The 24,180-nt window shown below is 53.5% G+C and overlaps 1 protein-coding gene across 1 annotated transcript in view; it reads right to left on the reverse strand.

Annotated features, from left to right (window-relative positions):
* Positions 1-24,180, reverse strand: part of TPO (thyroid peroxidase) — a 77,250-nt gene that overhangs the window by 47,936 nt on the left and 5,134 nt on the right. The window contains exons 2-4 of the mRNA XM_034659978.1: positions 23,638-23,788; positions 23,256-23,374; positions 15,437-15,599 (exon numbers count right to left, since the gene is read on the reverse strand). Of these exons, the coding sequence (XP_034515869.1) occupies positions 15,437-15,599; positions 23,256-23,291 (199 nt within the window). The 5' untranslated portion in view covers positions 23,292-23,374; positions 23,638-23,788. The remainder of the gene's footprint in view (positions 1-15,436; positions 15,600-23,255; positions 23,375-23,637; positions 23,789-24,180) is intronic.

A 24,180-nucleotide genomic window follows, 5' to 3' on the forward strand; every position in this document is an offset into this window, starting at 1 on the left:
GCGCTTGTTAAAAAACTTAATAACAAGAATGGCGAGATACTCCTTCTCTGAAGCCGGAAACCATGCGGGGCCCGCAGGCGTCACCACTGACTGACTTTGTGGAGCTGGTCTTGCTCAGAGCTCTGTGTTTGGATCCTGACGTTCCTTATCTCTCTTTGCCGAAACCCAAACGACTGGAACAAAGTTTGCCAACTTTCCTCGTTCAGCACGCTCCCTCACGACGCCGGATCCCGAATCTCCCGATCTGCCGGCAGGGTCTCCGCTTCCCGCTCTTCGTTCGCATCTCATTGTCTGTAGCAGCTCTAACTTGTGGGAGCATCTCCCATAAACATGCTTGTGCATCAATCTCAACTTTGCACAAACAGTGGACACGCATCCCCTCCGTGCTGACAAAGACGCGGCTTCCATGAGGCCCTCCTCAGGCTCTGCAGAAGGGGCTCAGCCTTCTCTCTTAGACCCACAAGGCCATGTGGGCATTTCGGAGCAAAAATGAGATCTCCCTCCACTGCCAACTCATTCTTACACAGAAAGTTCAGGTGCCTCAGTTTACTCCTCTCTGAGCTAACCCCTCCTGGGTCCTACTCTGGGGCTTTTCCTGAGTCAGACAAGGGTAAGTGCAAGGGTCCCCTGGCCTCGCTCCCGCCCCCCAAACTGCTACAGGCCACAGCCTGACCCTCAGGTATGCGTGTCCAGGACCTACACGTGTCCTTGACTGTGTATCAGCCGGTCTTCAGTCCTGTGTGCAGAGCTTCCACGGAAGGACCTGGAAGGACACTAAGCGTGGACACAGCTGCACCTTGGGCCTCTGGGGGCCCCCTGGGGGCAACCAGACACTGGGTGCGGGCCTCTGGGGTCCTCCCCGGGGGCAACTGGACATGATTGGGCCTCTGGGGCCCTCCTGAGAGTGACCGGACCCTGGACTCAGGCCTCTGGGGCCCTCCCAGGGGTGACTAGACACTGGACGTGGGTCTCTGGGGCCCTCCCGGGGCCATGAGTAGACTGGACGCACTGGGGAGAGATGCCCAGCTGCGAGCCCGCAGGCAGCCCACCTCCAGGCAGCCAGGCTGGACACCTCTCCCCGGCGCATCCAGTCTAAAGACCCCAGTCCTGTGATAAGAACGCAAACCCAGGAAAACACCAACCAGTCTCATGACTTAAATCGGAGACCGTGAAATGTGACCAGTAACAAGGATCTTCCAAAGGTTTACCAGTGAAAGTTGCTGTTAGCTCGTCAACTGGGAAAACAATCTCTTATGTTAATGAATGTAAAGTCAGACCCAACGAGAGAAATATTTTCTAAAAAAGTAATTTGTAAACTATTCATAAGCTGACCGCAAAATATTCCAACTGACAATAAAATACCCCCAACGTTCAGCATTCTGGTCAGATGCTGCATGGTACATGATTTATGTGCTTATTCCAAGTTTCAGCAAAAAGAAAACCAAACTCTCCGACAGGGCAGTGATAAAGTTTTGCTCTAGCGACACTGCAGAGATCGCACGTCCCGATTTGTCGGCTACGATTCCTGAGCCAACAACGTGCTGCCGGTGGGCTTGATGCGCCGGCGGACGGCATGACTTCGTCACGATGAGCCAAGGGACTCCTGACTTTTGTTACCATGGTTTTAAGGACCAGGGTCTTAATAAGTATGAAATAAAAGGACAAATTAACTAATTCACAAGACACTTGCTCAACATCCCGGGCACTGGGACGGTTGGCTCACGGGGGCGAGATGAGACCACCTTCCCCCCAGGCGTGCTGAAATGTGCGTCTGATTTTGTTTCCTGGTGTCGTCCAGACGCAGTGCACTCAACACGGGGCGGCACATCAGGGGTCACCGTGACGGGCGATTCCCTGTGTCCTGTGTGTGGCAGGTGTATCAAGGGAAGGAGCGTGTGCAAAGCCGGACAGGTGCAGGCTGGTGTTCTCTGTGCCCAGCGCTTGCCTCCAGCTTCCTGCTGCCTGGGATGTGCTGGGCGCTTTCTCAGGGGGCAGAGGAGTCTGTGATGGACATCAGTGCAACTTTCCACATTGTCACGAAGCCCCCAAGTTCCACAGGATTGGGAAAAGTGGGGGTTCCAGCAGGAGGTGGGGCGGGGGCTGTCAGCATGAGGGTCCTCCCACTCCCGAGAAAGGTGTGAAGGGCCCGGATCCGCAGAAAGCCTCGCCAGGCTGCAGGGAGGCAGGAGCCTGCTGGGGGCGGTCTGTGTCCCCGGGCCGGCAGCCAGAGGCACCACCAACATTGTGCTCGAGTCAAATCCCTTCAAGGTGCCTCTTCTTGCTTCTTTTTTAGCCAAACAAAAGCAGAGTTTGAGCTGTGATCATTTTAACAACCCCAACCCTTTCTCAACCCCGCCCGACACTGTAGCACCTGATTCCGGAACGCACACCCTTCACAGAAACTGTTTTCATAGCAAAGGCATAAGCAACTTCTCCCAAAGACATTTTTTTTCAAATACTCAAGCAGGTAAAAGGGAGAGTGTCATTAACAGTCATAGGACGTGAGTTACTCTTCAGACAGGCGTGTGTCGATCCCTCCGCCCGCCAGAACCACCGCTCCCTTCTTGGGAACGCAGGAGGGAACACGGAACGAGTTGCCCCTGACTCTCAGCAGCCGCCACGCTGCTCGGCTTCCGCGGCTGCGGGCAGTGGCTTCATGAGGCCAGAGACGATATTTATTGGTTACTCACCCCACAGGAGGTCCTTGCCTCTCAGGAAGAAGGGCAAGAAGCCATGTGTGCAGGCCGCCACCAGCGTGACGCCCAGGACCGCGAGCACTCTCATTCTAACGGCGGAACCGGCGGAGAGTGTGCGGACCATCAGGGCAACATCCACGGAGCGGCTTTTCTGGGAACTTGTTAGCCGGACACTATCAGGCTCTTCACGAACAAATCTCAACACCGGTGACAGCGTCCCACCAGCTTGGGTCTGAAGCCTAGAGGATTCTGACCTGCCCCCCGGACCGAGAGTCTGGTTGTACTGGGCTGGAGCTGCCGCCCTATAAACCCTCCCTGCACTTCGGTGCCCACTCAAGTGTCAGGAGCGGAGCGGCTCCCACGCCCTTGGGTTTGCGCCAGGCTTCCGTGAGCCGTCCCCAGCAAGCAGCACCCGTTCAGGTCCTCATGAGGCGGAACCCCGGCCCCCGGCTAGAAAGGAGAAGGAGAAGTGCGTGTTGAGGAAAAAGAAGCCAGCTACAGTCACCCCCTCCTGTTGCCAGCCTTCTCCTCTCCTAGTCTTCTGGAAAAGGACCTCAACCTTCAGAGGCCGCCCGACCCTGTGCCGGGCCCGATGGGCCACTGAGGCCGGGCAGCTGTGGGCCCTTACTGCCTCCTGCCTGGACGGTGAACAGTTGCCTCTCCCGGGATAGGGTGAGCACAGACTCCCCATGTAGGAGGCAGGGCTCCCCACGCCGATCCTGGGTGGATCTGTGCCACGAGCCTGAGATGAGCACGTGGCTCCCTTCGGAAGTTGAGGGAGGAGGGTTTTCGTGGCTGGCCTCCTCTCAGGCCACAGATCTCAGCAGGAACTTGGTCAGCCAGCATGTGTCCACAGTGGTTCTCTCCAGCTAACAATGACACCCTTGTCAAGCTTCCTGTCCCGGTTGTCTTAACGGAGACATAGACTCTGTTTCCCATCCAAGTCTCTCGGGTTTCTCCTTCTCTCCCTTCTTCTCTTCTTTCGGATTTACTCAAGCAGGACTGCATCCCCTGTGGGAGAGCTGAGGTCAAATTCTGAAACCGTTAGGCGAGGTCACCAGGAGTTTGAGAACGCCATGATCAGCATAACAGGGACCCCGGCGGTCTAGGGCCATCAGAGTCCTGGTTGTGGATGGACAAGGTGTGCCTCTTTAGAGGGGAGTCCCGAGCTTGCTGGGCAGAGTGGGATCAGCCATGCTCAGCCTGCTGGCCTGATTCATGGAAATCCTGTTGCTGCCTGTGGGAGGCCGGGGAAGGAGGAAACAGGCAGGAAGGGCAGAGGACTCGTTCAGGGTTGGACACTGAATTTGAGGTTTAGAAGGCACACACGGGCAGTGAGCTGTAGGGTTGGCAAATACGCTGTTGGAGCTTGGGCCGCAGTCTGCATGGGAGGACACATCTGGGAGTGCTGTTCATAGATCCACAGCTGGCTGTGGTAACGCGTCATCCTGTGAGAGAATGCGGATTGGAAAGACAGGCTTTCCTAGTAGAAGGCTCTGGGCACCAGTACCTCGAGGGGCATGGTGGGCTGCAATGCCCCCAGCAACATCACGTCCGAATCCTGGAATCTGGGTCTCTGCAGACGTGATTAGACGGTGAGGTACACTCACAGGATCCTTATGGGACAGAGGCAGGAGCGTCCGGGGGAATGTGACCAGGAGCTGGGGAACACAGGTGCCCCAGAAGCTGGAAAGAGTAATGGGCAGACTCTCCCCCAGAGCCCCAGAAGGAACCAGCCCTGTGGCACCATGATGTTATTCCCTGAAGGCTCTCTTTGGGCTCTGGACCTGCGGGTGACGGAGAATAGGTTGTGTTGTCGGAAGCCACAAAGTGTGTGGTAGTTTGCTGCAGCCCAGGAGACGAGCACAGGCTGCAGGAAGGCTGTCGACAGACAGTGGTGTTTGGGTCTTCAAGGTGCATGAGGAAGCTGGCATTCAGGACCTGAGTGAGAACCGTCACTAGATCACAAGGTGTTTCTCCCATCTATCACAGCGACAGTGGAAAACATCCATGTTGATGGGGATGTAGGGAAAAGGGATGCAGCGTCCACGAGAGGCTCAGTCAATGTATCCTGTCTAGACAGCAATTCTGTAGAATTTCTTATACAGTACCCTAATTTTTGACCCAACATCAGATTGCAGAAATAATCTATCATCTAGAAACGTGCCTATTTTGGTATGTTACTTGGTGAGTTTCTTCCGAGATAAACTGAACACAATGAAGAGTGTGCCCAGAAAGCAAGGAAGACCAATCACATAGAACAGGGCTCAAGAGATGCAAGGAGCAAAGACCTGGAATGACAGCACATCAGTTCTCAGAGACTTTGGCAGGAAGGTTCCCCAGAACTCTGAGAGAAGACGCAAGGACGCAGCTCACCAGGAGTGGAGGGGTAGGGCAGGCGGTCTAGGCTGTGCAGGAAAGACCAGAGCTCTACAAGGAGGTGGTGCCAGGAGCAGCTTGCAAGCGTCCCAGGCTCTGCTAGGACAGAGCAAGCAGCTCCGGGAGCACAGGGAGAGCGGGACGGATGCCAGGCAACAGGTTCAGAGTGAAGGAGGACAGTCAGAGAACATGATGGGAAAGAATAGACTTCCTCTCCCAATAAGAAAAAACAGACAAGAAGTTCCAAACGAGACAAGGAATTCCTGGTGGAACATGAAGCAGATGCGGGTTAGTGGTGGGGGTTTATAGCAGCAATAAGTGATGAGTGACCCGTCCCGGGATCCCACCCCCATAAGGAAAAGCAAAGCAGCGTCACCTGTGACACGTCATCAGGTCTAGAAGCCAACTCTCAATGGCTAGAATAGGAAGATGCTGGGGTCAGTGTTGAGCTGTCTTTCCAAGGGGGAGCACTAGGTCTGGGGGTCCCGGGAAGGCCCAGGAGAGCCCGCTGTGACGGGAATCTCCCCCATCCTTCCCGGCCCTGGGCCCCACCCCCAGGGCTCCCAGAGGACGCCCCCTTCCCCGGGGCAAGCCCCATGCTTGGAGGCCCAGCAGTGACCTTCTGACCTAAAAACGGCCCAAGGCAGGTGGCATGTACACTGTTCAGACAAGCGACAGTGACTCTGTGAGGAACTGACGGACAGGGAGCATCTGGCCTGGGGAGCTTCAACCGTGAGGACCTTGAACAGGACTGGGGTGGTCGATGAGTAAGAAGTACGGAATCATCCACACGGCCTTCTCGTATCTGAACAGCCCACCCCGGTGACGAGGGCATCCCTTTCCTGCTGCAGGGGGCACCCCTCACCTGGGACACTTCCTTCCTGCTCCCAGGGGGACAGAGGAGGGTCCGAGGCTCCTTCCTGCATAGCTGTCCCTTCAGTAACTGTTACTGAGCATAACCGACAGGCCCCGCTTTGGGGCGGCCTGCACTCAGACCCCTCGGGGACAATGACAGAGACCCTCTCCTATCCAGCCCAGTGGGATTATAGCAGTTGAGTTGACAGAAAGTTAACAATTCAGCCAGAATCAAAACCCACCAGGTTTTCTCCTTGTGAAGGACCAGTTCCTGTCGTTGGTGTATTTTGTCCAAAGTGATGACACTGAGTGGGCCCCAAGTAACCATGCTGGACGAGGATGCGACCTGCCCTGTGGTCCCTTCCATCCCTTACCTGACGGAGGCCCGGCCGTGGGTGCTGAGGAGCCTTGTTCTCAAGGAGCAGGAAGTACTTTGTGACAAAACCCAGAAAGAGCCCAGGGGCCACGTGGCTGGTAGCCATGAGGGTGGATTCTGGGCTGGGGCTGTGCCCGCAGGGGACGGTGCTTCAAACAGACGATGGTTCTGCAGGTGTCTCTGACCTGTGGGAGGCCCGGCTGAAAGCCACGGGCACAGGCACACATGCTCAGGGGCTGTGCAGCCTCCAGGTGCGGGTGGCGGATGGGAAGGATCCGGGAAGCCAGCCTTCTTGCCGTCATCATCATCATCGGCACCATCGCCTATGCGTGGAGGCAGGACTGAGGTCTACTGGGCTCACGCAGGAACGGGGGTCTGCACAGCCACCTCTGGCCTGGGGGCCTGTGCTCCTCACCCGCCAGGAGGGACACCTGGTGGGAAGCCCGACTGCGGACACTTGGTGCTAAAATGGAGTCTCGGCTCTTGTCTCAGAGACAGTGAGTGGGAGTTTTGGGGGGGCAGCGACACGGTGCTATGGGACTTCAGGTGACAGCTGCAGGGGGAGATGCAGGACAGTGGTGGCTCAGGTGGAGGCCCGGGAGCTGGAAGCACTGACCTGGGAGCTGGGGTCTGGTGGTGGCAGGAGATGACACTGGCTGGGGCACTGGGGGGACAGCAGGTCAGACAGGAAAGCTTGGAGTTTGGCTACTTTTCCTCATCCTTTCCACTGCTGGTTAGCTGGCTCCATAGTTTGGCTTCTGTCACACAAAGGATGCCAGGTTCTCTTGTCACCTCTTGACAGTGGCTCCTGGTGGCCTGGACCCACTCCTTGCCCTTCCAGTGTCCACTTCTCAGTGACCTCCACATGCACAGTGGACACAATCTGACTGTGAGGTCAGAGAGGAATGCTGGCTTTGGACCCACCTCTTTCTAGCTGTGGTCCTCCAAGGTCACTGCTAAGATTCTGGGATTATGCATTTTTAAATACAGTGAATGCCTTGTGCATTTTGTGTGCACATGCACACACACATGTGTAGACACACGTGTGTACATGCAAACGTGTACACTCCCACCTGCACGCATGTGCATGTACACACATGCGTGCACACATGCATGCTCACACATGCACCCATGCACACACATGTACACACATGTACGTGCACAAAACCTGCACACACATACACCTGCATGCCCACACACATGCGTGTTCATGCCCACACACTTACACACATGCATGCCTATGCTGGCACACACACCTGCACACACGCGTGCTCACACATATGCATGGTCACACACACACACGCACACACAGACATACACCTGCACAGATGGATGCACGTACACATGCATGCTCTCACACACACCTACACACACATACGCTCACGCATACACACACCTGCAGGGACACACACCTGCACCCACACGGGCATGTAGCCAGCAGTGCTGTACCTGGCACAGTGCACATGAACGAGTGGGGAAAATGGTTGCAGACACCTTTCCTCAGCATCTCCTTGCCCCTCCCCAGCTCCTGCATCCTATGTGACATCGCCGACATTCCTGGTCCAGGCGTGGCCTGCCACAGACTGTGTTCACGCCTGTCCCATTAACGGTGCCCTTGCTGTACCCAACACGAAGAGAGTTGTAAGAGAGGCGCATACACTTGGGAGGTCCGTAACACAGTCTGTACGTTGGCCTTCTTAGAAGAGAGGACTGTGTTCATCAAAGAACTCAGGTCCTGAGAAAGCTCACACACAAGTTCATTCACTTGTTCTGGGGCGATTATTTTGTAAGTCGGGTGCCAATAAACTATTCAACAGAATGGGGAGCTTCGATCCCCCAAACACTTTGGTGAGTGCGTGATCACTAATTTCCAAATGGTCAGGGTGTGAGGATCACCTTTGCTCCAGCTCTCCCCAGCCCTGCAGTCCCGCCTGCCTGTCCTCTGAGCTCTGCAGGCAGGTGTCATGTCTCCTCTATGGGGGCCCAGGGGACCCCCCAGCCTTCACCTTGACTCTGATGGACACAGGGCCTGGGGCTGGGTTCAAAGCCCACTCACCCCAACGCGGAACGCAAACCCTTTATTGCAAACCAGTGCCCGTTCTTGCCCTTTATTTGTCATTAGTTGTGTGTGTCATTTGTTCTTTTATTTATCAACTTGCAGAGAAGTTTGCCTTTTTAAAGAAAAGACCGTCATGGACGGGAGGAGAACAAGGCCCCGCGGGGACGGCACCATCGCAGCTTGGTGTTGGGGCTGGCCATTTGCCACAGAAGGTCGCCGAGGGAAGTGGGTCAGCAGGGTGGCGTGGTGGCTCAGTCGGGAGGATGGGCCGGCCCCCCGCATGCCGATAGGGCGCCTGTCAGTGACTCTGATGTCAACCTATAGTCATCTTGAAATAACCTCCTTTTTAAAAAGAAAAAAAAAATCCTGTGACTCAAACTTAGCTAACATTCCTTATAAAATCTGAGTCATTATTCAGGCTCAGGTCAACAGGTCACCTGACAATTTATGGCAGTCCGCCAAAACCAGATGCTTGCAGGAGGCTTTTAGTGCCAAGAAATTCAACAGACACCCCGGCGCCGACCACCCCAGCACGCTGGCACCACGCCGACTCGCGAACCCTGGGCTCTGAGCGGGAGGCGGGAGGCGGGGGGCCTGTGGCACCTGGGCGGGCTTTCAGGCGGGAGCGTCACGCGGTGGCGTTGGTGGAATCTGGGATTCAGGGACGCGTACTCTTCATGCCCACGGGCCCTGAGCAACATCTGGCTGCATCCCTGGAGGTGAGGATGGGAGCAGGCGAGGCTGGAGCTCACTTACGTCCTTGTTACTTCAGCAAATAGCTGGCACGGGCCGTGGGCAAGGTGTGTGTCTGCAGGGCATCTCATGCTCTGTGTGCGGGATCAGTGGGTCCCGCCCGTCGGGCTCTCCAGTGACCTCCGCGGTGTGGCAGGAGGCCTTGTGTTGGCGCGGAGGCCCCACAGAGGCAGGGGGAGAGGCCCCGGCCGGCTGAGCCTTCTAGTAGTTTCCCGTTCACAGTCATTCCCTCTTAACTCTCTTAAGAGTTTTTGGAACATCACCAGATTAAACAAAATATCAGAATTTCGTGGACCGGGACCTGTACTCTCCGCGTTTCGGAAGCTGGCTCTGACTGTCCTGGGGGCGGCTTTCAAACAGATACAATCTTCCTAGAGATGAGACTCAGGAAGGGTACATAACTGCTCCTCTCTTTTAGTGAATTTAAATTGCTTCGAGGGGGGCGCCTGGGTAGTGCAGTGGTTGGGCGTCTGCCTTCAGCTCAGCGCGTGATCCCGGCGTTATGGGATCGAGTCCCGCATCAGGCTCCTCCACTGGGAAGCCTGCTTCTTCCTCTCCCACTCCCCCTGCTTGTGTTCCCTCTCTCGCTGGCTGTCTATCTCTGTCAAATAAATAAATAAATAATCTTTAAAAAAATAAAAAAATAAATTGCTTCGAGGGTGCAGAGAAATACTAGTGGATGTGAAGAGGGTTCGTTAAATGTTCCGTGGACCGCAGTTTTCTATTGTGCGACAGCACTGAGGTACAGCGAGTTTAAACGAAACACTGTGACTTCCTGGAAGGCTGGCATTTAACTAACCGCATAAAGGCAACCTAGAAAAGGGAATTGTTGTTTGGAAGATTTTAAAAAAATAAATGTGTCATTTTAAAGAAGAAATCAAGAAAACATTTTGGCATCTGTTAAAGTAACACGACACGCAGAAGCCTCTCTGAGGTCAGTCTGCGACAAGCCAAGAGTGGCTCTTGGGAAAGGCATCCAGCCCATTTTCAGTGGATTTTGGAGCCCCAGGGCAAGTGTCTGTTGTCAGTAATGAGACGTGGCACCCCCACTTTCCCACTGAGTTCAGGCCCCAGTCGGTTTGGGGAGTACGTGAGGACCACTGGAATTTGGAAATGCATTTGTTGGCATGACGTCTCTCTAAAGGTGTCCTGAAGGTAATGGCACACGCGCGATGTGCCAACAGATGGAAATTAGAGCCCTGTGTGGCTAGGTCCAGTGGGAACACGCATCCTGAAGTCTCTACGTTAATAATGACGTTAACAACTGCGTGACTGGTCTCCGTGACCTGTGCTTGCTGCGGTGACAATGCAGGCCTCCCTGCCTCCACTCCCGGGTTTGTCCCTGTCCCGCACTTAGTGCATTTACTCAAACGCGGGCGGCAGCTAAATGCATCCCAGGGTCCTCCCGGGTCCCAGACCCGCCAAATGATGATCTCCCTCCTGAGAAGATGTCCGGTCACCCTGACAGTGGGTGAGAGGCAGCTCACCTGTGCCAAGACCCTGGGGTCTCCAACGGTCACACCTTACCTCACTAATGGAGCAACAGGGCGACTCGGTTTCTCATACTGAAGGAACATGACTCCTGTGCTTGCCAGAGGTTTCTAGGAGGGTGACCTACAAAATGACTCGTGCCGCTGCTTCCCAGCGCTGTCCTTACCCTATCAGAGGTCACCGACGGACCTTGTCTTTGTGTTGACAACGTGACAGCACACGGGGCGGAGCTGTGATAAGCGGGAGCAGATGGGGGCTTCGTGTCATTGTCATTCACGGGGAATGCCGGGCCCATGGAAAAGGCAGCAAATTCAAGCCAGGTCTTGTCTGAAGGCACAGAAGAACACGGGTAGGAAACTTTATCAGGTGTGGCTTGTTCTCTTGTTGGGCTGAGTTCTTCACACGCTCCTAAAGAGACAGGGAAATATAACACTTTCCCTGGAGAAGGAAAAGAAAAATATTGGGATTTTAAAGAAATGTTATGTTGGTAAATGCAGCAGCTCAGCCAGGTTCAGAATTATGAGCTAATAAAAGGGACTCCGGAATCCAGGCACATTAAAATGCACAGCTTGTCTCTCCGAGTGTATTTCTCTAACCCGAGCAGTGAAGGTCAATAAACGCACTTGAATGATTTCCATAGGAGGACACAAATATCGGCGCTCACTCCTGATTTGCAAGCACGTAGCATTTTCTCAGGAGAAGTGAGGACGTGTGTGTTTCTTCTGGGCTAGAGGTACGGCTCACACGAGGGTAAAGCAGTCAATTCAATCAATTTAGGGAAACAACACAACAGAACAGAAATTGTATATTCAATGTCATTTTGACCAAACTTTAGTCCGAGAGAATATATGTCCTCTTTCTAGCTAGTTTTGGGTGTGTGTGTGTGTGTGTGTGTGTGTGTGTGTGAGATATGATAGTAAAAAAAAACCTGCAAAGGTTATAAAAACAAAGGCCTGACAATCCTGTTGAGATTTTTCACAACAACTCAGTAAAATAAATGATGCATTTCTTCTTGGATTCGACCAACAATCATTGCACACGACTTTAGGCCCAAGTTCTGTGCTTGACCGATGGGAACAGAAGGTGTTCTCCCTGCATTTACCAAACATGTCGTCTGGTTAGGAAGACAAATGAGAAAGCCATTTCTGTGGAGTGCGATTCATTCCCTGTGAAAATCCTGGATGTGAATCGTGGGGACACGGGAGAGGCTGCGTGACCGCAGGTGTGATGAGGAGAACGTGCCAGGGGATAATGTGTGTGGGAAGCCATCTGGGACAGAGAGAGAGACTTCTGGTTCCAGGGGCGACAGGGCGGCTCCGAGAGACGTTGACTTTGCTTGTTCTGTCCATGGTGCCAAGAACAGCCTGGCATATATGACACTTGGTAAATGTGAACAAATGGACGCAGGGAGGGAAGGAGGGAGGGAGGGAGATAGACGAGGGGAATTAATGAATGGGTGGATGAACAAATGAAAGAATGACAAATGTAAGAATTGAATGGATCGTTCAGAGAATGGATCACAGGGAATGACCGGGAGATTAGGCACATAAAATTAATCTTGAGCAGATCGTAAAGGATCTTACATCTTTTCATGATAAAATCAATGGAAGGGTACAATATAGAAGCAAGTGTGAAGTCTAGGAGGAAAGAAAGTCTGATTTAGTTTCCCGGGGCCTTTGGCACATTTGAAGGGCTTGAACAACAGAGACACGGCGGCGGGATGTCTGAGATCTGGGGTGGCCGAGATCCGGGAGTGGGCAGGCGGGTTTCCCCGGAGGCCTCTCTGCAGGGTCGAGCCAGCACCTCCCCTGTTCTCGTGCGGCCATCCCTCCATGCATGTCTGTGTCCTAGTCAACAAGTCCTGTCAGGACACCGGCCCTCCTGGAATATGGTCCATTCTGAAGACCTCTCTGGCACTGAAGGCCTTCTTGAAGGACCTTATCTTCAGGTGCATTGGAAGGATGGAGCTTAGTGCTCTCGCAGGTAAATTTTGAGGGCACGTGGTTTAGCACACAGCAGGCTGCAGAAAGTGGCAGCAAGACTGTCCCTCCCCTGGATCCCAGCACAGGACGGCCATGGGATCCCTCTCTCCTGACAGCAGAGAAGTCGCCCCTTCATGGCTCACAGCTGGCCGCGAGGAAGTGCCCCCGTTATTACAGCGTGCAAGGTGGGTAAGAGTGATGAGAGGAGCCCCCCCGGCAGGTCTGCGCGTCAGGGTCCCTGGGGAGGAAACACACACCCAACGTCGCCCACGCCTCCATTTCATTTCAGCGGAACGTGGAACCTGCATCTCACCTCTGAATATAGTTTATGCTTGAAACGTGCGGCTCTTGTGACCCACAGGCAGACGAGATTCCCCCGTCCACGTACCACTTACAGGCAGTAACAGCTGGCACCTCGCTGCTTTAAACAGTGGGGTCTGTCGTGGGCTCTGCTTCTCACTGTCACCCAGGGACCCAGGCTGTCAGGACAGCACTTTTGACTCCAAGCCATGCACCCTCCTCAGGGTGGTCCCGTGAACTCCCCCTCCAGCTGGCATCCAATCCTCCCGGATTCCCCAGGACTTGTCCCCAACATCCAGAGGGGAACCTGGTGCGCCGGGAGGAGAAGCACGGCTGTGGGCCTCCATGTGGTTTCTGAGGGCTGGACCCCGTGATCTGCTCACTGCCACTCTTCACCTGAGCTTTGGTGTCTCCAAGGGCACACCTGCTCGTGGCAGTCCAGGGGTAGCCGACATTCGGCCAGGCCACCTGGCCACGGTCCGGGAACTCCCCACTCAGGCCTCTGGTGGGCCTCCCTGCTGGCAAGGGGATGCCTGGCTAGGCTGTCCCTGCAGGGGTAACAGCTGGGTGGGGGGACAGAGTCCCTGCCCAGAGTTGCCCCTTCCTCCTGCTGTGCTGTCGCTTTGCAAAAAGCAAGTGAGACTCACAATGAGGCGTTATTCTGCTTCCACTGGGATGGAGGAACTAAGTGGGAAAACAGCCCCTCACACACGCAGCTCAGAGTGCAGAGGGACACACATTTCTGGAGAAGGGAGATGGCTGCACATTTATCAACTGAGGCGTGCACGCAGCTGGGGGCACGAGGGCACTCCCCAGCTTCCTCACTGGCTCTCTGCTTCTGGAAGCAGATGGCTGGCACAGCTGGTCCACACTGGGCACTGGCCCTGTTTCCTAACTGACTGGTCGGATAGACGTCCTCTGCTGGTCGCCCTGGCTGCTCTGATGTCGTCTGCGAGTGAGCGGCTGCCCGGCCTCTTTCTCCACCAGAGTGCAAGGTCAGCAGGTGCTCCGCCCGATCCCAGCCCCAGGCAGGCCTGGGCGGAACCGGCCTTTAGGGGACATCCCTGTGTCTCTGTTCTGGGTGAAGCTGGGGCCTCCACACCCCAGGCCCCATTAGCGAAAGCGCCCAGTGCCCACTTAGTGCATATAGGAATCCACGGGTGGAGACAGGGCGGGCCCTTCTCATGTCCGCCCTGGGCTCCTTGATTCACAGGAGGAGTATCTGAGGGGTCTGTGCCCAAGGCCCTCACTCTCTGCCTGTCCACACGAGTGGCTTTATCTGTCTCGTGTTGCTGTTTCTCAGCGGGGTTGCTGGATCAGGGGTTGGCTTGGGGCTCCCAGCTCCCTCCTTCCCCAACCCACACGGATGGACCTGTAAGCCCAGATCTGGGATTTATCCTGATCACCAATGCCTAGGGGTGTGTGCGTGAGACACCCACTGCTGAATGGCTGTGATGACCCGAGCAGTGGTCGGTGGGACCTGAGTTCCGGACGGGTGCACAACCGTGCCCTCAGGCGGCGGGCTCCCCCAGGTAGGGTTTGGGGTACCAGCAGGAAGGAGGGCAGTGGTGGGCAGGTGGTAAGGACCGCTGTGCAGGCTCAGCTCTGGGGGAGCCTACCAGCCTGGACTCAGGGTGCACACTCCCTGGGCGAGGCTGCTCCCAACCGGCCCTGCGCTCCGCTCCCCTCTCGGGTCGGACCTGCTGCTCTCAGCCCTTCAAACCAGGAGGACGGTGTTTGCAGACCAGCAGGGAGAAAAGCCACAGTCATTTCAAGGTGTGCAAGTTGGCAGGGTCGGGGCGAGGGGGCAGGAAAAGATTTCCAAAGGGCTTTTCTTTTTACTTGTATTGCTTAATATTTTAGCCACGAGGGTATGTATTAGAAAACAATCCATATTTTTGTAAAAGATAAAAGGGATTCTAAAAAGACCTCCTGTAGGCTTAGTCATTAATGACTGACTTGCCAAGACACAAAGAAGACTAACTCTATGTGGAATTGATACTCAATTCTTGCTAAGACTCCTGAGTAAATTCAACCCTATCATGAAAGCGCACGTCGGTTCCGCCTAACGTGAGGAGATTGCTTCTCTGCTTGGTCTGCTTGGGGGATTTCACAACGTGTGACGGAGAGGTTCTTTCTCTGAGACACACGCAAACTCGGGTCACAGATATTTTGGGGTTTTATGTAATAGCTGACCACAACATCATATGTGTCCTGTAACCCCGGAGTTTCCCTGCCGATTTTTAATAATATTTCAAAAATGAGTTTTCTGAATGTGAGAAGAGTAGGACACAATGTGGAGGGACTGAAAGTCTGCGCGTCCGGTGGGGAGGTCATCACCCCCACCCGGGCCCCATGGTTCAGGTGCGTTTCCTCGTGCTGCCCTGGGGCAAACACAGGTAGGCTCTCCAGGAAGCACTGGGCAGCCCCTCGTAAGAGAATCCACAGGGACGAAATACGAGGGCAGCGGTTTCTCTCTGCCATAAGGTGCCCCAGACGCGACCACTAATTATCCACGGGTACTGGGAACACATGGGGTGCTCACCTGAGTGACGTAGGCAGTCCTCACAACACCTTCGCGGGCACCTGACACTGTCTCCACTTGCAGAGGAGGGACTGAGGCTCCTGATGGCACGCGGGTCCTGGTCCGTGTCGGGACTTGAACATACGGCAAGTCTCCTCTGGAGAACAGCTTGCATTTGAAAATGCTGTGAACAAACGTGTGAATGTTTGACATACCGCAGAAGTATTTAGTTCACGTTCTATGCCTTACTCCTAAACAATGCCTGAATTATTTAATTTATCCATTTAATTTTCACGGCCTAATTCACATTTAAATGACATGTTTTACCCAATCTCAATCAGAAAGTGCACAGATCTGTTTGCTCAAATGTAAGTTTCTAGAAGGTGCCGTCTTACGTCAGCGGGTGGGACATACAGAGCAGGCTCGGGGCTCACACTCTGTATGCAAAGACAGCCTCTGAGACAACCAGTGTCTGTCGGTTCTGTACTCGTGTCCTGGAGGACAGGTCACACTGCCGTCGTCCCCACATCTGAAGGGCTAGCCGTAACTGCCCTGTCCTTACCAGCCGACAAAATCAGCGGGTCCCTCCGGGTGGAAAGCCATTCTGCTGCTGAACAAGCATGTATCCTAACACCGGAATCTGTAAATGGCAACACGTGCAGGCCTCTAGGGGTTCCCCTAGCATCACTAGTGAACCGTGGTGGCCACACGCAGAGCACACGCCGCCATCCTCAGGCCCCGCACCTCGGGGCCCCAGGGCTCATCCTGCCTGGGAGATGGGGCCTTGCTGGTGCACCTGTCCCGAGCTTGTGCACCTGTTGCTCCTAGAATTGCTGGGCTACCTTCAGTGTTCCAGAAAGTGAACTTCCACTCCCATTCCTGGTGAATCTCAGCAAGCCGCCATCACCTGGTTTTGGAGGGTCCATCCAGCCTTCTTTCCAGGCTCTGCAGCAGCTCCCAGTTGGCCCATTTCAGGTTCCCGGGGTGCTGGCTTCCCTCCCACCCCTCCTCCTTCAGCTGTCGCGGCCATCCTCCGCCTGACTGGAGAGCTGGCCGGAGCACACTGGCCATGCAGACTCCCGTGGGCTGCTCTCTTACCGAAGACTGCGATTTTTCTAATTAGTGAACATATTTTTTATCAAAGAAGAACTCAAAAGCAAGGAACATAAAATGTCTGGATAATAGATGGATTCGATCTCCTTACTTCCTAATGATATATGATTAATCCTGCTCAAAATCATACTTTTCTATCATGTTTTGTACTTCATTACAATGAGAACCATCAAATTTCTTAAGTCTATCAAAAAATATATATCATTATTTACATAGAAACTTTTCACGCTAGACATTGTATAAGAAATGGTTTCCAGCTGCCTGGTTCCATTTCATTTTCGCTCTGCAGGTTTCCCATCATGTTTAAATGCAGAGCTTTTTCATAATCCAAAATGAATTTTATTCTTTAAGAAAGAAAGAACATTCTATGTTGTGTGTTCAAAGCAAATGGCCCCAAGGGAGGGGACACTCACATGTTGCGTGCTCCTCTGTGCGCGTGGCTGCGTACTGGCTGTGTCACGGGGTCGCGGAAGGCAGGGAGCAGGGTCCAGGAAGGACTGGCCACAGTGACAGGATGTAAGGTGAGAAGGAGGGATGTGAGCCCACCAGGGCATCGGGGGGAGTGCAGACGTGAGGTCGGCGCAGCGTTGTAGCACACGGGGCGGACCGTGGACCAGGGAGCAGGGAAGATGGGAAAGGACGGATATACGAGAAATAAGAAGAGATTCTTATTCTGATAATAACCCCTTGTCTTCATAGGACTTCCAGGAGTGTTCCCAGGAAGTTATTTTCCCTTGCTTGCCTATGGTCTCTTTGTCCTTTATGCGTAATATCATTCCTATAAATTTCCAGAAGCTTCAGCACAAGAGCCACTCACAGGCTCACTGAGGCCAAGTGCCCCATGCCTCCCAGGGCTGGCTTGCATCCACCTGCAAAGTGGCACACACACTCTTCTTTCCATGCCGTCACCGTGTTCTGGAACATTCCGTTTCTTCTAAGAAAACCTCTCCGAGGTCATTGAGCTTTCTGCTGGCATACTTCTAATGTTGAGAGGGAAAAAACAGTAACTTTTGGGTGTTGACCCAAGGCACTCCTTGCAGGAGGCTCTGGAAGTGTGTTTCAGGGTTGCCTCCCATACCTTTCAGGACAGGCATTGCTGTGTTTTGCAGGGAAGGGGGGAGTGAGCGTGGATTTCTTAAATCTGGGCTGCTTCCCAGCGCACGCTGACAATAAATGGGCCTGCGTGAGCCAGCCCGCCTTCCCACGTGTGCTCACTGCTAACTCACCCCCAGTGACCTTCCTGGGGTCAAAGGCTGTCCCACACCTTTGCCCAAGCACGCCATTGTCACGCTCAGTGAATTCTTACTGGAATTATGCGTCTCTGACACTTACCTTCAAGGTTTTGCCAGGCACTTGTCAAGTCTAATTTGGGAGAAGACCCCGTTCCCCACGTTGATGGACCGACGCGGGACTGGGACAGGGAGCTGTCTGCAGATCGCTGCCCATCCAGATGGCAGACCGACTCCTCTCCCTCCGCCTTGGGCTCTGGTCTGGAAGTGCTGTGGGACACCCAGTGCAAACCCGCGGCGAGGCTGACGGGCTGAGCGGCTCCACCTCTGGGGTTGGGCTCAGGGTGTCTTGTGGCTGCCGCCACTGTGTCTGGAGCCTTCGCCTGCCGCTGGTGACATTGCCGGTGCATCTGGGACTCCTCTGGGGTGGAGCACACCGGGCAGCCTCCTCTGGCTCTCGTGCTCTGAGACAGACGACCGCCCGCCGTGTGTGCGCGGTTCTCGGTGACCCTCCTGGTCAGCACGGCAGTGCTGGCATGTCGTGGGAGTGAGGCCTTTGCACAGACGGGGTCCATCCTCCCTCAGGCTGGCTACGGCGGGTGGGCCGCCAGCCTTTCTGGCGACACGATTTCAGGCAAATGACCCCATCTTCATGGAGCTATTCTCAGGAGTCTCTGGAGTTTCCACTCACACCAGCCCTGCTGCGTTCGTCTGTGCACCCAGAGCGCCTTGCCACCTGCACCTTGACCACACTTGGCACACTGTGGATCTCCAGGGGTTCTCTGTCCTCTGATGCGCGCGTGGGAGGCGGCATTCCCGGGTCACGCTCAGATGGCGGCCAGTTGGCCGTGGGCGCTAGGAGTGCACAGTGCCCCTCTCCGTCCCCCATGGCCTCCCAGAGCCGGTGTTGCGATGCTGACGCCCCAAGAAAGAAGGGGCCACATCCCTGAATCACTGCCGGGATGACCTGCATCACGTCATTTGCACTTGGGGGTGTTCGTTCCGGAAACCAGCTTAAAATTCTTTGGAAGATGGCACTTTTCCGGTTCTGTGGGACTGCAGTGGTCCTGGCCTCGGTGCCGTGACGCTGGTGAGCCTTTCCCTTCACAGGGTGTGTAGCTGGTGCTGGAAACCTTTCCTGCACACAGGTGGGAGGGTCGGGTCCTCGCTCAGTGACAGCATCAGTGAGCTGACCCATTGTCTGTGCTGCATGAAGAAATTAGCATACTGTAAAACTTTACTAGTGTGCATCAGTTTTTAACACAAAACAACTGATTTACCAAAAAAGCTGTCTGTCTAGATATGTTTGTTTTTTTCCAGGTGAGATCTGTTGTCACACAACCATCGATAAGTATGAGACGGTTCCAATCCCACGGGGGGCTGGTGGTGGTGGTACATAAGTTCTCAGTTAAATTCTGAAACATATGCAGTATCTAACTGGAAGAGTCAACCCGTTTTCCCAAATGCTGCGCTCTGGTGCACGGAGAGGCATCCTGGTCATGACCAATACTGCGGGTCTGGTGTCCTGGTCATTGCGTGACGACCAACACGACCATTTGCTCTTGCCTCCTGTTAGACCAGGCGGCTGCCTTAAGGACATTGTGGAACAAATCAGGCTTTCATTAGAAAAATCACTTTTGAGTGTTCTCAAATAAAATGGAGAACAAGCAGATTTTTTTCTCGACATTTTGTAAAGATACATTTGACATTCTACAGAATAAGTTTGTCAACAAACTATGAGCCCACACCGTTCATTCAACTCTTGACCCCCAAGCTCTGTTCTTGGAAGATGTGGTGTCTGAAGGTTTACTGAGCGCAATTGCCCCCACACTGCCCCTTACAAGAGTTTCATGATGCCTGGTATTTCCACTTTTAAAACTACTCCGTTAGGTTGATTTAAGAGACTGTGGCCCAAAGACTCTATCAAAAGTTTCTTGGCAGGAAAGTTGTAACATTAAGGCATCATCGGGAGTTCACATAAACATGGATCTGTGGGGTTAGGCATGGGCAGGCACATGCTGACAGGGGGAGGAAGCCTGAGGTCATTGAGCTTTAGACACAACACGGGAAAGATTGGAGTGGAGGGGGGTCCCCCCCACCGTCATGGCTACAGGAGTGTCTGAGCCTGGTGGGGAGCCCCAGCAAGGGTGTCCCCTGTGCAGGTGTCACTCACAGCAGCCAAGGACGGTGTCTGCAGTGTTCTCGACATCAGCAGTATATAGTGAAGACTTCTAAATCCCTCTCTTCTGGCTCCAGTTTGCCCAGACCCATCTGGTCGATGGTGAGCCTGTGCGGGAATCACTGCCTTGGTCAAGCTGCAGGTGGACGCCACACCCAGGCAGGGCTGGGCTCACACCTGCTGAGATCCAAGCTCCCGGACTCTGCTTAGTCTCCTTGCCTTCACTCTTTGAACGAAATCGAATACATCTGAGTTTATCTGGCTTATCCCAGACACTGTGGATTTCCCAAGCCGATGACAGGTGTCTGAACGGAGTCATGCCCGGGGTCCCAGCTTGTTGGGCTCAGTGTGCGGCCCTCCCAGGAGGAGGGCCGTTCCCACTTGAATTCCCAGAAGTCCCCCAGCTGGGGCAGGCAGCTCCCACTCAGTGTCCAGCTGTCCAATGGGCTTATGGTCCCTCAGCTCTTCCAGAAAACTGGGATTCACACTGACGTGTCTGTCAGCAGACAGAGGCTCAGAGCCACCTTGTGCCTAGAACTCCGCGTACCCTCCTCGCTCACGTTTACTTCTGCAAGTTCCTACTTGTCACCCTCGTGCAGATCACATTTCGGAGGAGAAGTAAATTCTTTCTGCCATGTGAGGCTCCGGAGATCTATAAAGGCTGCTTCTGGAAGAACCAGCCAGCCCTGCTCCGAGCTCGGGGGCACCCTGCCCAAGGCAGTGTGACTGCCCTGCTCCCCCCGAAGAAGGACTCGGTTACGTGAGTTTTGTGCACTCAGAATCTTGCAGCAGAATTGTGCTGAATGAACTGGTGAATGAATGAGGGGTCCTATGGCATCATGATTCCCAAATGCCCAGCTGCCGGCCCTTGCCCCCTGACTCCTTCCCTGCCGGTCTGGGATCTGCAGACACTGAGCCACCTGAAGGCCCGTACACACTTCCTGCCCTTCTCAGGACCTGTGCTCTCCTGGTCTGCTCCACTGGGGGGCCTGGGCCTCCCTGCTCCCCTGCCTACCTGCCCACCCTGCGGGCACAGCACAGAACAGCCTCTCTGGGCTACCAGGGCCCATGGGTGCTTGGCTGCCTTCTGCCAGGGGTGGGGAGGCACGGGCATGCTGTTAGTAATGACCAGGTATGGGAGGGCGCCGAGGGGAGGGCGGCAGCCACGTCTCCAGCACCTTGGTGTCCCCAGCCCCTAGCACGTCTGCACACAGCACGAGCTCGGGAAATGTTTTCTGAATGAAACATGAATGCTACAGCTGGAAGGCAGAATAGTACAACGTTTAAGCCCTCAGCCCATGGTGCTGGGTTACTAAGGTCCCGGGGAATGAACGCAGCCACGTTCTAATGAAGCCCCATTTACAAAAACCGTCCCTGGACCAGATGTGGCCCATGGCCTGTGGCTTGCTGACCCCTGCTTTCGAATAACTTAAAGACACTCATTAATTAAAAATACAGAGACAGCCACTCAAATTATTTATATCCTGAGTCTGACATTAGAGGGCATAAGTCAAGAGTGACTTTTATTTTCTGAATAAAATATATATAAGTGGACACCTGCAATCGCCTGAGAGTGTTCAACCGTGGGTCCAGATCCACCTTCTGGGCACCTCCGTGGTTGAGCCAGCTTCCGGAACTTTCCCTTTAGGGCAGGCGAGAGGCTCTGGGGCTAAGCTGGCATTAATTTCAACAGTCCTGAGGATGCAGGATCTGAAGCCAATAAGGCAGAGCCGTGGCCCAGGCTTGTGGTCTGACCTTGTCCTTTTTAAATGTGTCTGGGTTCATTCTGAGCTTTTATGACGGCACAGAAAATCCTTCACTCGGGAAGGATGAGGCCACGTGACGTTCCATAAAGCCGTCAGCAAGCCTCTTAACTCTGGAGCTTCAGTGAGAGAAGGCGTTGCACGGAAGTCCCAGGATTACCTTGAAGCTGATTTCACCAACCGTGACGGGCACTGGTTCTCACACGGAATCTACCCACCCTCACATCTATGAGGGTAAGACTCTGTTCCAGTGTGTCAGTCAAGGTTAGACACAGCCAGGGGTCGGCCCGAAGGAACACAGCAATGCTGATTTCCCAAAGGAAACATTCTGGATATATTCTTTCTGGTTTGCATTTGCCTTGGGTTCCAGTTTTAAAGGAGAAGTTTATTACAGGAGGAAAGTTTTTCTCAGGGTAGACATATATTATTTAATATTCTCATCTCTGGTATAAATTTATTGTTAGGGACACATGAAAAAATGCTCCACATCACTTGCCATCAAGGAAATACACATCAAAACCACACTGAGATACCACCTTACACCAGTCAGAATGGCCAAAATTAACGACAGGCAACAACAAACGGAGAGGATGTGGAGAAGGGGAACCCTCCTACACTGCTGGTGGGAATGCAAGTTGGTACAGCCACTCTGGAGAACAGTGTGGAGGGTCCTCAAAAAGTTAAAAATTGAGCTACCCTACAACCCAGCAATTGCACTACTGGGTGTTTACCCCAAAGATACAGACATTAGTGAAAAGAAGGGGCCCCTGCACCCCAATGTTCATAGCAGCATTGTCCACAACAGCCAAACTGTGGAAGGAGCCGAGATGCCCTTCAACAGACGGATGGATAAAGATGTGGTCCATATATACAATGGAATATTACTCAGCCATCAGAAAGGGTGAATACCCACCATTTGCACCAACCTGGATGGACCTGGAGGGGATTATGCTAAGTGAAGTAAGTCAAGCAGAGAAAGACAACAGCATAAGCAGTAGTGTGGAGGAACACATGGGAAGGGAGGGAAACTGAATGGGAAGAAATCAGAGGGGAAACAAAGCATGAGAGACTCTCAATTCTAGGAAACAAACTGATGGTTGCTGGAGGTGAGGGGAGTAGGGGGATGGGGTCACTGGGGGATGGGCAGTAAGGAGGGCACGTGATGTGATGAGCACTGAGTGTTATAGCAACTGATGAATCACTGAACTCTACCTCTGAAACTAATAACGCACTATGTGTTAATTAATTAAAATAAAAAATAATACATCCATTATAATAAAAAATTACTGTTAGGTACCAATAAAACATATATCTTTTCCCCAACCAAATTCTGTATTACAGTTTGTCATTGCCAAAATATAAAATAAAAATCGTTAGGAAAGGACTCACTAAAAGCTCCCTTTAGTATTTCTACACCTCTGTCTGCTGCCAAACCCCCTGGGAGATATTTTCAGAAACGTGAATTTGGTTTTCCTTTTGCCAGAAGCCTTTACACGTGTTCTGCTTCAACAATAACGGCATTCAGTTTATATGCGAACGCTATTTGTGATGAATACCTTTACTCTTACTTCATGGAGGAAAGGCTGGGCCATGAGTTGAGAGTCAGGTGATGAAGTGTCAATCCCCTTACGGTTCTCTTTGCCTCGGTGATGTGGTTCTGTCTGCGCTGTGGCCCCTGGTAGTAGAGGAGAGAAGGGCCTGGTCAGGGGCAGGAGCCAGCAGGCTCTTAGAGGATGGCCTGGTCGGGAGCAGGACCCAGTGGGCTCTCAGGGGACGGCCTGGTCGGGGGCAGGAGCCAGTGGGCTCTCAGGGGATGGCCCGGTCAGGGGCAGGAGCCAGCAGGCTCTTAGAGGATGGCCTGGTCAGGGGCAGGACCCAGGGGCTCTCAGGGGACGGCCTGGTCGGGGGCAGGACCCAGCGGGCTCTCACAGCGCTTACAGCCATGCCGCCCCCATCAGGAATAACAGCAGCCCCATTCAAATGTCCCTGCGGCTCTTCAGCGCTCTGACTGCTCAGTGAACAGTAGGAGGACCACGTCTAGCGTTGGAGGATTGCTGTTTTATGACAAGAGATGGTCTTGGGTCAAGTTCTAAGAAAAAAAACAAAACAAAATAAAACAACAACAAAAAACCTCTGGGGACACAGCTGAATAGCTCCTTAACATATTTGATCAAATCAGAAACTTGCAAGAGCCTCTTCCTAATGGACCATTGAAAAGTGCCGACTGACCAGCCCACACTGTCTGCACTGGCGGGTGTGGTAGTGTTCACTGAAGAGGAATCACAGGATGGGAATTTTTTTTTCCTTCCTTTCCTCCCTCCCTCCCTCCCTCCGTGTCTCTCTCTTTCTTTTAACAAAAGCTCTTGGCACTTACTACCAACTCTGAAAGGTAGACCTGACCTTTTCTCCCTGACTCAGTTTCTCTTTTTAGTGTGTTTATTTTAATTCCAGCAGAGTCAGCATACAGTGTTACATCAGTTT

Source organism: Ailuropoda melanoleuca, chromosome 4 (genome assembly GCF_002007445.2).
Source record: "Ailuropoda melanoleuca isolate Jingjing chromosome 4, ASM200744v2, whole genome shotgun sequence".
Classification (NCBI taxonomy): Eukaryota; Metazoa; Chordata; class Mammalia; order Carnivora; family Ursidae; genus Ailuropoda; species Ailuropoda melanoleuca.